General features: G+C 47.6%; 1 protein-coding gene across 3 annotated transcripts in view; it reads left to right on the forward strand.

Annotated features, from left to right (window-relative positions):
• COL9A1 (collagen type IX alpha 1 chain) overlaps window positions 1–12,339 on the forward strand; it is a 373,679-nt gene that overhangs the window by 101,318 nt on the left and 260,022 nt on the right. For 2 of the 3 annotated variants that reach the window (XM_029595655.1, XM_029595654.1), the window contains 2 exons: window positions 10,380–10,457; window positions 10,561–10,693. In XM_029595655.1, the coding sequence (XP_029451515.1) occupies window positions 10,380–10,457; window positions 10,561–10,693 (211 nt within the window). Of the gene's footprint in view, window positions 1–6,487; window positions 6,634–6,845; window positions 6,920–10,379; window positions 10,458–10,560; window positions 10,694–12,339 lie in introns of those variants that run through there. The other variant, XM_029595653.1, reaches the window with a different exon arrangement.

Here is a 12,339-nt window from a genome sequence, read left to right on the forward strand (position 1 = left end):
TACATTGGGTGTTATGTTAGCGCATCCAAAACGTGCGTCCAACTGCGCGTGAATCTGTGCGCTAGGCTGAGTACGCTTTATTACATTGACCCAGAAATTTAACTCCTGGATCACAGCAGGAGTAAAACTTAACTCACATTTCTGGTGGCCATAAGAAGTGTCAATAACTGCTTCTACCAGACTGGGCACAGGAATAGAATAACTTTGGCCACCAAAAATATGAGTATATTTCGGCTTGGACACAGGAGTTTAATTTCCAGTGTAAGTTCTTGAGATGGGCACATACAGATGAACAGTACACTGGTTTGTACATCCACACTTTGGAGTACTTTTAACTGCCCAGGGAACTTACATTTTGTTCAGCTAGCTGTAAGTGTCCATTCCAGAGAGCAAATTTTTGCTTCCAAGGTCATTTTGGTAAGGAATGGCAAATAAAATCAAAGCATAAGCTCGCCGGGGCAGGAACCTATAGCTAGTTTACAAGGCATAAACTCTCTAGGAGGGGGTACCTGCAGTTGCACAGGTCACCAAATTCAGATGCACAGTGTCCAAGTGCATATTGTTTAGCTGAGGGTGCCCACCCCAGAGAGCTTATAGTAAGCTTTGTTTTTTCTTGCCATGCCTTGTCAAACTGGTATTGCATGTGTGATTGGTTCTCTGCTTCCCAATTTGCGGGCACATCCTCTCATTCAAGGCCATTTTGACAAGGAATGGCATGGAAGATAAAAGAATAATCTTTTTGGAAAAAGCACCTACAGCTAGATGAACAAAGCAGAGGCTGTCTGGGTGGACACCAATAGCTGAACAATACACAATTTAGCTCTGTCAGGCCGATGCAATACCAAGCACAAAAAAAGTGCGTCAAAGTGCGTGCATATTTTTTCAATGCGTGCACATCCCCCTTTCCTGGATGCATGATGCCATATGCAAATGAGCTGCTGGGCTGAAAAGGACACACTAGAGATAAATTGTGTGTCCCTAGTGCGTCCATGGCATCGGGTACCTAGAGGACGTGACTGTGCACCAGTTAGGAAAATGGACGCTCAATTAAAGATTTTTTTTTTCATGCTGCTTCCTGTGGTTCCTCCTACTCAGTACTGGGATGATATTAAGTAGGAGGAAACATAGAAGAGCTGTATTTTTGGCTTTTTTTTGTGATGGCTTGGAGCACATGAAGACTTAACGCTAGCTCCAGGCTAGCGTTAAGTTTTGCATGTTAAAACATGCGCATCAGGTGCACTGTGATTTTTTTGCATCAAGGTAACAGGTAATAGCCTCATCTACTTGGCATTTACATGTGATGAGTGCTATTAGCTATGCACTGGTTTGGACGAGCGTTTTGGATGCGCTAATCCTATTATTGCATGGGAGTTATTGTAGCGCGTCCAACCCTACAGCAAGCTGTGTGCTAGGCTGAGTGCACTGTATTGCATTGGCCTGTGTGTGTGTATTGTCCAGCTATTCAGAAAAACAAAGAAAATCTGGGACTGTCGCCTGCCTCAGAAAATTTACATTGGAAATTTAACTTCTGGGTCTGAGGTAGATTAAACTCACATTTTTGATGGCAAATATTGTTTATTGTTGTGCCCAGTGTGGTACTCCAACTCAGATCCAGGAAGGATTTAAATTTTAAATGTAAGTTCTCTGGGACTGCAACCTACAGCTGAACAATGTGTAAGCTCTTTGGGGATGGAACCTACAGCTGAACAAAATGCACAATACCAAAGTGCATACTATTCAGCTGAAGATGCCTGCCCCAGAGAGCTTATGTTTTGTTTAGCCCTAGGTGAGAACCCAGAGCACATATGCTGGAAATGCAACTCCTTCTTTGGTCTGAGGTGGAGTAAACTACATTTCTGGTAGCCAAAGTTATTCTATTTCTGTGTCCAATGTAGAAGAAACAACTAGACACTACCACATGGGCACAGCAATAGAATATCATAGCCCCCAGGAATGTGAGTTAACTTTTACTCAGGCCAAGGAGTTAACAAAACAGAGGAGTAAGGAGATAAGTGCTTGAAGTTGGAAGGGGTGGACTAGGAACTCTCTGGAATGGGCAACTATAGCCATTAGGGTTGCACAGCATAAAAAGTGCATACTGTTTGGCTGAAGGTGCCCTCCCTAGAGAGCTTACTCTTTGATTTCACTTGGCATGCCTTGCCCAAATGGCCTTGCAAGCAAAACTGTGCCCAAGTCAGGATGCCCATTGCCAATCTTGCATGCAAGGTCATTTTGATTACTCACCTTCCAACTTCCAGCACATTCCTCCTTACTCCTGTTTTAAAGCACTTTTCTGCATTAGTATGGATTTTTCAGGTTAACACATTTTAGCAAGTGTTTTTTAATTTTGCACATTTTTTTTTTTACTCCTGATCAATTTACATTCCATTAGTTTACTGCATCCCACAGGGACCCCTGTTTTTAACATGCACCTGAAGTAAAACCTGTGCTAAAACTTAACTCCAATTTTAACTTTATTTTATCGGCCCCCTATGTTCTTGATGCTGCTTCACGCCCAGAGAATCTTAATACAGTATCCACTTTAGTGGCCAGAAGGACAAACCATAAGAAACATCAATCACAGCGCCCAAGAAAACACTGTTTGCTTCAGAATAATTGTGCAAGTATGCCTCATGCCTCTCCCTTCCCTGCTCCCCCCTCCCATATCTTAAACAATACAGTCATCACATAGCCTCTGGAGCTCTTTTCATTTCTAACAGTGTCTGCTGTTGATATAAGGCATACAGACATTTTTACGAGCTTTCCCTTTTGTTCACTGCTATTGACTATTTTTGAGTTTCCTGATGGTTTATTTTCTGATGTCTTTTTACCAGATTTTTTTTTTTTTTTACAAATTCTTTTCTTTTATAAATTTCCAAATTTACAACAATGCATTGCCGGTTCAGAGCTAACAACACTTAAAAAATCTATCTTAATTTTCCTTTCCTTGTTTCCACTAGGATAAAAACGTATGAGCTAACATTTTTGTAGGATATTTTCTAAGTTCAGCCAATATCATAGTGTTGTAGCCCTTTCTGCTCTATCTTCTAAAATGTCTTTTCTCCCTTCTTTGGTTTCCTCCTTATTTGACAGGGAGCACATGTCTAATGCCTTTCAGCCATTCGGCACAAAGAGATAGTTGTATCGCTCTCTGGGGCCGATGCAGTATAAAGCGCAGAAAGCGGGCACTGAAAAGTCAGTGCCCGCTTTCCTAACGTGCGCATGGTGCCCACAAGGGGGGCGCTATGCAATACGCCGGTAAACTTGGCGTCGGTTTTCATAACCGGCCGTCTGCCAGTAATGAAAACGGATGCCGCTTGAGTTTACCGGCATCGGTCTTCATAACCGGCAGCCGTGGCGGGGTCGCATTAGCAAGGAGGCGCTAAGGTCGCGCAAGCAACCCTAGCATCTCCTTGCTAGCGTGACCCCCTAATTTGAGTATTGCATGGCCGGTTATGAAAATAGACGCCGAGTTTACCGGCCTTGGTCTTCATAACTTGGCAGTCTGCCGAGTTATATATTTTTTTATTTTTTACTTTTTCTGCTTTCTGTACTTCTTTTACCTGTGCTCAGCTATTAATGCCTGCTCCAGGTAGGCGTTAATAGCTGAGCAATAAATGTGTGTCTTAGACGCACATTTATTTTTTTGCATGCGGAGTGAATGAGTAATAGGCTCATTCACATGCATTTGGATGTGATGAGCGCTATTACATTCACTCTGCGTCCGTTTGATGGTGGTAACATAAACTGTTCTCTACTGTTCTTATCAGGGTTATTTATTCATTTATTTGGCTTGATATACCACCTGATATATATATAAATATATAGTAAAAATCTCCAAGCAGTTTATAACTGGTTCCATTTTTTTTTTCAGGACAGGTTGTTCTGGTCCTGGTTTTATCTCCTCAGCCTGCATGGACTTTGTAGTTCTGGCGTTCCTACTGATTTCTCTAAGAAAAGTAAGACTGCAGACCCACGAAGGCAGTATGGGGTGGGGGTAAAACCAGGACGGGATCAGCCTGGCCTGAAAATCTTGAGCCATTTGGCAATCCTATATCTCTTACCACTCCCACTATGCACATCGGGAACTCTAGATCAATATTTACCCCAGCAGCTCTTGGTATTTGCAGCAGCAGTTCTAACTAATCGGTTTTCAATTGTGCACAAGTCCAGAGCACACATAGTAGAATTCCTCTTTTATCCTTTACATCTGCCACATGTTGAAGAGGCTAATATTCTCATCATAAGCAGCTGGAATGGGGTATAATACACTCTACGTAGTATCCTGAATTATATTAATTGATGCATTGTAATCATTATCATAGTAACATAACATAGGGGTAGATTTTAAAAGGGTTACGCGCATAAGGTATGCGCGTAACCCTTTTAATACGCCCCTTAGGGGTGTGCATTCGTATTGACCGCATATGTAAAACGCTACTTATATTTTTTTTTTTAACTTAAAAAAGTGATGAGATATAAACGATCGGATTTCCCACATATCCAACATAGCTATGTTGGATATGTTGGAAATCGCGATTGTTGATCCAAAATAAAAATTTAAACCCCTCACCTTCCTTAATCCCCCCCCCAAAGACTTACCACAACTCCCTGGTGATCCAGCGAGGAGTGAGGACGCCATTTCTGCAATCCTTTGCGAGGAGCACGTGACGTCGGCGCCACGTCGAGTGACGCGGCGTCACGTGATTCCCCGCGGGGTTGCGCCGGAACGCTCGTTGGCCAGCTTGGGGGGGCCTCCTGACCCCCCCAAGCTGGCCAAAAGTTCCTTTTGGGCCGAACGAGCGTTCCGGCGCGACCCCGCGGGGAATCACGTGACGCCGCGTCACTCGACGTGGCGCCGACGTCACGTGCTCCTCGCAAAGGATTGCAGAAATGGCGTCCTCACTCCTCGCTGGATCACCAGGGAGTTGTGGTAAGTCTTGGGGGGGGGGGGGATTAAGGAGGGTGAGGGGTTTAAATTTTTATTTGCACATATGGACATATACTCAACTCATTGAATTCTGTTTATGTCCATATTGACCGCAAATGGGACCCCCTTTGGACATATGGACATAAACCTTTGCTCTGCACATCCCTAACGCCCCTGCGCGCGCCGAGCCTATTTTGCATAGGCTCGGTGGAGCACGCAAGCCCCGGGACACGCGTAAGTCCTGTGGCTTCGCTAGGGGCGCGTGTTGGGGGCGTGTCGGGTGGGCGGTGCGACGTTCAGGGTGTTTCAGGGGGTGTTCTGGGGGCGTGTTCCGGGGGCGTGGCAGAGGCCTCCAGAACAGTCCCCAGGTCGGGAGATGGCGCGTGAGTTACGCCTGCCAGAGCCAGAGGCAGGCGTAACTCTTACAATAACGGTAAGGGGGGGGGGTTTAGATAGGGTCGGGGTGGGTTAGGTAGGGGAAGGAGGGGAAGGTGCGGGGGTGGGGGGGGTGGTGGTGGTGGAAGGAAAGTTCCCTCTGAGGCTGCTCTGATTTCGGAGCGGCCTCAGAGGGAACGGGCAGTACGCGCAGGGCTTGGCGCGCGCAAGGTGCACAAATGTGCGCCCCCTTGCGCACTCCGACCCCGGATTTTATAAGATATGCGTGCGTGCTGTTTTTTAAAATGTACCCCATAGTATGTCATTTATTCAGGTCTGGATTTTCCCCTGGCATAATAGGCAGCTGCCTAGGGGGTGACACAGTGAGCAGGGCACCTTCTTCTTTGTCTCGGCAACATCTTTACACAAACACAACGCACTACTCCACCTGAATGGCAAAGTTTCCATCAGACCTGTCCCCTTAAAGGTGCAAGGGTTTGCAGGTCGGAGGTATCTGTTTGGAATACTGTAAAATACGCCCTTCTGTGCCTTTAAGGGGGAGGATCCGATGAGTTGCTGCCACTCAGATTGTGCAGAGCTTGTGAGAAAGTACTACTGGGCCAGTGGAAGAGTCACTTCTTATACGGGGGGCGTATTCTCAGGAAGGCAACCCCCTCTCCACCCCAGCATCACTACTTGGAGGGAGACCTCCCCACTCCCGCACCGCATTCAGTTTACCTGATTTTAATATTTTGTAACATATGTTAGCGCAGAAGTAGGAAACTGTTCCTCCAGTGCAAAATTTGCCCTGGCACTTTTCCTATTTTCACCGCTAAATCTTGAGCAGAATTTGCACTGCTGCAAAACGTTGCTACATCTTTTCATTCACCTCTTAAGAAGAGGCTGTGCTCCTCTCTCTCTGCTGTTTTTCCTTGTTAACCCTGCCGTGTGCCATTAATGTTTCAGCCCCATTTGGGGGCCTGCCCTCCTTTCTTCCGCGGTGACTTGCTATTTATTTTATATCTGATCCTCCATTAGCTGACCCATAGCGAGCCAACAATTAGAAGCTTGTCCAGCGGCCTCCCCCCTCCCTTCTGCGCGCCTCTTTCCCTGATTGATCCTCCAGCTGCAACCACAACGCTCTCCCCTTCCCCCCCCCCCCCCTTCTTTGGCGGTTCAGGTCACCCAAGCCCCCCCCAACGCCTCCCCTAAGGAGAGGGAAAGAATGCGTGTGCAGAGAGGCTCTATAAATACAGGGCTGCCCAGAAACTGGCAGCCCAGCGCCTCTGCAGAGCACGACCAGAAGGCAACATGATGAAGAGGGACTGGTAAGCAAGGGAAGAACAGGGAATCCTCCTGACCCCAGGGGCTGCAGTCCCCAAAGGTCACCTGCCAATCGGGAGGGGAGGGGGGGCTTAAAGTCCCGTCAGCAGTTTGCGAACAAACGCTAAGGGGGACTTGGCGGCGCAGAGGAAGCATCGCTCCTCGTTTAGTGACCTGGGGAGGGCGCGCGGCGTGACGCTGTTTTTCTCTTTGCCAGGGGGGCTGCGGCGATCTTGTGCGTGGCCGGCGTGCTGGGACCCCTCGTGTCTGCCACCATCCAGCACTACGCAAGTAAGCAAAGGCGGTGGTCACTGCTCCTGGCGTCGCCCCCAGAAGGTGCTTCCCTCCGCGGGCAGGGAGTTTGCTTTGCGGGGTGCTTTGTGCTTGCGCCGCACCCCGCTGCAGGAGTATGAGCGAGGTGAACGAGAAAAGGGTCGAGCTGGAGAGAAGTTTGCAAGCCCTTCCCCGTAGTTTGGTGGTGCGGGCACTGTTTTAACTTCTTTCTCCCTGCGTTTGAAAGCTTTGCCTGTTGGCCTGCTTCCTGCTCCTGGAATCTTTCTCTCTCTCTTAGACCATGCTAGGCTTGTTTGCCTATGAACTGAGTGGCTGACTGGACTGAAGCCCCAAACCTGAGCTAATTTAACAGTGGGGCAGAGAGGAGAGAGGAAAGATGTTAGTGAGTGCTGAGTCATGGAAGTAAGGAGGGCCAAGCACACAGGAGGCTCGGTATCGGGGGTCCTCAGGTCAAGGAGGGCCTGCCATACAGGAAGTTATGTATCTGGGGGTCCCAGGGATGAGAAGGAAGCAGCACAGAGGAGGCTTTATGCCAGGGGCTCAGGGAATAAAGGGAAGATGGCTTTGTGTCGGAGGTGAGGAACATTTGGTGCACAAGACACTTTATATTCAGAGTCCTGCAGGGGAAGGAGGACCTGGTATACAGGAGACAGTGTCAGGGATCACAGGCCCAGGAGAGCCCAGCACACAAGAAGCTCTGAGTTGGAGGGCCCTGGAAAGATAAGAGCTCAGCACAGAAGATTTTCTTATCTGGGACTTTGGGTGAGGAGACCCCAACAAGCAAGAAACTGTCTTAATTGCTTTTGGGAGAGGAGAGCCAGGTGCACAAGACCTTTTTTATTTATTTTTTTTTTGGGGGGGGGGCTCTGGGTGAAAGTAGGCCTGGCAAACACTGTGCTTGGTGTTAGGGGTTCCAGGGTTGAGGTAGGATTGACACAGAGGCAGCTTTATGTCGGGGGGCTTCTGTGGAGATCAGGGCCCAGCACACAGAAGGTTCTGTGTCAGGGCTCCTGGGATGAATAGGGTCCATAAAACAGGAGTCTCTGTGCTTGTGTACCTTTTGAGAAGGATGGTCTGGCACATAGGAGGCTCTGTCTTAAGCATTCTGAGGAGAGGAGGGCCTAGCATAAAGGAAGCTGTATTTCAGGGGTCTCTTGGGAGAGAGGGGCCCAACAGTACACTGTGAGTCAGGGGCCCCAGGATGAGGAGGCCCCAGAACAGACAAGTCTCTGTAATGAGACCCTGGGGAGAGAAGGGCCCAGCCCACTGGAGGCTTTTTGTGGGGCCTCAGTGTTACCAGATAGCTCCATGGCTGTAGGAAGAGCCTCAGCCAGTCCTGTTTTTTTTTTTTTTCTGGTATTATGCATGGATTTGCAGTTTCAGTTTCTTAAGACATAAGAACAACAAGTTCACGCTCACAATAGGTGGAAAACCAGGATTAGCTCAGCAGTGGTCTGATAAGGGCCCAGCAGACTGCACTGTCAGTGCTGTGTGACCTCGAGCTCTCTGCCTCCAGTCTAAAGTCAAATAATAATTCTCATCTTCACACTGGACTTGTAGGAATCTTTTGTCCAGTGTTTATTTTCCCTACACAAAGGGGGTAGTGTTGGAATGAAGTGAGCAGAGTATGTAATTGCCATCCCTCTAACCCACGGAATGCAACCCTCTCCCCAGCTCCCACACTGCCCTGAAGCACACTCCAGAGACCCTCCTGAATGTAGCCCCCCTCCTCCAAGCACTCCTCTATATCATTCCTACTCCCCTGAAACACATCCTGAGAACCTCCTATTTAACAACCTTTTCCTCTCAAATCACCTTATCTGACACTGCCTCCTCTCTCTCCCACCCCTCATCCAGCCCTGAGACACATTTTGCAGGCTTTCTCATATACACCTCTTCTCGCACCACCATCCCCAACACCTCTTGGGTTCCTTCCCCACTCCTTCTACTGCCCTGAGAGGCATCTAAGAAGACCCTCCCATACACAGCCACCTTCTTCACCATCAGCCCTTCCTCACCCTTCCAAAGGCCCTGACACTCCCCCCCCCCCCCGAGCCCCTTCCATATGTACTGTTCCTCACTCCCACTATTGTCATCACCATACCCCTTGCTCTTCATATAACCCAAAAAAGTACTACAGAGACTGTCCCATGTACACCACCACCTCCCACCACCTTCTCCCTCACACTTCCCTGACACACACTAGACACCCACTTATATCTCTGCCTTTCCTCTCTTACTCTTACCTTCCCCAAGTCCTGAAAAACACCCCAGAGGCAATTCCCAAATACAGCCCTATTGTCTGAACAGCTCCTCATTCCTCCCCCACACTTTATTACTCTTCTACACACTCTGGAGATCCTTCCATATTCTCTCTCAAACTGCTTTCCGCATCGCCATCTGAATCCCCCGCATCTTCCCTGCCTGCCTCTAAGAGGCCTTGGCACCTGCAGTCAGGAAGGGGGAGAGGAGATGGAGGGGCAGAGGGAAATCCTTGGAGAGCTGAAACTGAGATACTTTAATAGGAGCTGGGTCTGAATTTCTAGGATCCGACGAAAAAGGCCAATTCACAGGTTGAAAACCAGCTCCAAAATCTTCCTTCCCTGTAACATGAGAGATCTAAGAAATGGAAATGTACACCTCTGTAGAAATAATCCCTTGAATTCTAGCCCTTAATTTGTTCTGGTTTTAACTGGAAAAAGAGACCCGACAGTCTGGGGTGGCTATGCTGGGGATGAAGTGGAGGCAGTATTCACAGCTGAGGCCATCACTCTGGGTGGGCAAGCTGGGTGCAAAGCCAGGGGGGTGAGGGAAGATGGGATGAGCCATCATCACCTGGCTCCCTTCTGTTTACTCCACCCTGCCTCCACACATCCCTGGGATGGTTGATTGTGGTCCAGCCTGCCCCAGTGTGAGGGCAGCCAAAGAGCCATGCCATCAGCTGGGGGAGAAGAGTCACCAAAGGCTGTGCTCCCCACTGACAGTCCCGTTTACAGCTCCTGGGGAAGGGATTTCCAGCCTTGCTCAGTGGGAACAGTTGCTGGCTGGAACTGGGATGTCCGTGTATCGGGTTCCAGAGGGAGCTGCGATCTGTGGCTCCTGGCCAAAGACCATCACTACAATGGCTGGGCTAGGGGAGTTTATAAATATAAGGGAAATACTCCAGCTAGTTGAAAATGAAGCCTTGTGCTCCTTTTGCCCTACAGAGCCATGTTTCAGCTGAGCTGGAATTGAAAAGGATGAGGAGGAAACTGCTAGGTCAAAATTAAAAAAGAAAAAAAAGAAATATAATGAAAAGATTAAAAAACAGCTTTGCTTATGCAATTAGATAATGTGCTATTATTCAGATAAAAAGAAGAGAAAAAAACCTGTTCAGATGTTACCTATCAAATAGAACTCCCTCCCCCTTATTTTGGCAATATAAAATTCTACAACATTAACATTTTTGCTTCTCTAGGATTCCCTTACTATGGCAATTCTAACCATCAGAGGGCCCTATGTCCCCAGATCCACATTGGCCAAGATGACGTGCCAGGCAAGTAGAAAATGTCTCCCAGGGAGTGTGTTAGCACTTGGTGGAGATTCTTCCAAGAGCAGAAAACAAAACTAAATCAGAACTATTTTTTTTTTCATTGTAGGTTTTGACCTGATCTCTCAGTTTCAGATAGACAAAGCTGCTTCCAGGGGCCTTATCCAAAAAATAGTTGGGTCTGCCCCCTTTCAAGTGGCCTACAAATTAGGAGAAAACGTGGATTTCAGGCTCCCAACCAGGTAATGTTTCAGCATTTCACTCTTGACTTTTAATCTCTGGTTCGGTTTTGCTTTATTCTCATCTTTCAAGGTTTTCACTAAATCAGAATTTGTGGTTTGCCCTAAAACCTATATTTAAAAACCATTTTGTCTTGCTAAATGAAAGCCTGCGATGGGGCTAGACTGTAATACTAGTCTTGGGTCCGCTCATTGGGTTTGGGTGTTGGATACTGCAATAAAAAAAAAATAAACACAGCTAGACCTGTCTCAGTTGGTTTAAAAGCTTACCACGCTCTCTGCTGCCACCCAGTGGCAGAAAGCTAATTCAGTTGCGCTGTTCATGAACTTGGTGCTGAAAGAAGATCAAGCTCCTCAACTCCTCTTTTTGCTGCTTTCTGTTGTTAGACTGAAAAATCATACATTAGAAATAATGTAATAATATTTGTAAAAAAATGTATTATTAGTTTTAGAATTATATTAATTGTTATTTATATAGTGAGCACTAGAAGTGGTTAACTTTTAGCCATCCATTTATGGAGAGACTCCCTGGATAATAAACATTTATAATTTAATAAAGAATGAACAATAATAATAAATATAAATGTATGTTTTTAGTTTTTCAAACCATTAAGATAAAATGTAAAAACATAACAGATAAGGCCCACTGAGAGCCTGACTTAAGATTTTTTCCTGTAGATGCAGAACAAGAAAAATACTTAGGGGCCGATGTAATAAAGGCGCTCAGCCTAGTGCACAGGTTTACGCGCAGTTGGACATGCTAGACTAACACTCGATGCAATAAGGAGATTAGCGCATCCAAAATGTGCCCAAACTGCTTAGCTGATAGCACTCATTACATGTAAATTCCATGTAGATGAGGCTGTTAGCCCCTGATGCAGAAAATCGACGGGTGCCCAACACACTTTTTAATGTGGTAAATTTGAATCTAGCCCTGGAGCTGACTTTCGGGTCGATCCTGTAAGGCCGCGGTAATAACAGTGCGGCAGTGTCAGGCGCACCCTTCCTCCCCGCATGCACAGTTCTCTTCACTAACTCCCCGATACTCTCCTCTAATCGCATGCAAATGCATGCCGTGGCTTTAAAGCGGTAGGGAAGGGTTATGCCCGCGTAACCCATTTTACTGTATAGGCGCTTAATACAGCGCCTATACAGTAACCAGGGTGCGCTGGTACCTGTCATTTCAAATGTCATTTCAAATGACATTTGAAATGACAGGCACCATGAAGTGAAAAAAAAACAAACCAAAATATGTAAAAACCTGAGTGTTCAAAAAAAAATAATTTTTAAATACCTGTCGGAGGGCCGCGTGGGTCCAGGCGGCTGGCGGGCGGCGGCGGGAGCCGGGTGGTCGCGTGTTTAATCTAGGCCGCGGGCGGGTGGGTGCCTGTTCCAGGCGGCGGGGGCGGGTGGACACGCGTTAGTTCGAGACGGCCGGCGGGCGGGCGGCGGCGGGTGGTCGCGTGTTAAATCTAGGCCGGGTCGCACAGGCGCGCATTCATTCATTCAGGCGCTCCGCCTGAATGAATGCGCGCCTGTGCGACCCCTGCGATTCGGCGCTCAAGGCAGTCACAGCATTCATTCACTGCCGGTGGGGGCTGCCGGGGCAGCCCCCACCGGCAGTGAATGAATGCGACCCCTGCGATTCG

The sequence above is a fragment of the Rhinatrema bivittatum genome, chromosome 3 (genome assembly GCF_901001135.1).
Source record: "Rhinatrema bivittatum chromosome 3, aRhiBiv1.1, whole genome shotgun sequence".
NCBI lineage: Eukaryota > Metazoa > Chordata > Amphibia > Gymnophiona > Rhinatrematidae > Rhinatrema > Rhinatrema bivittatum.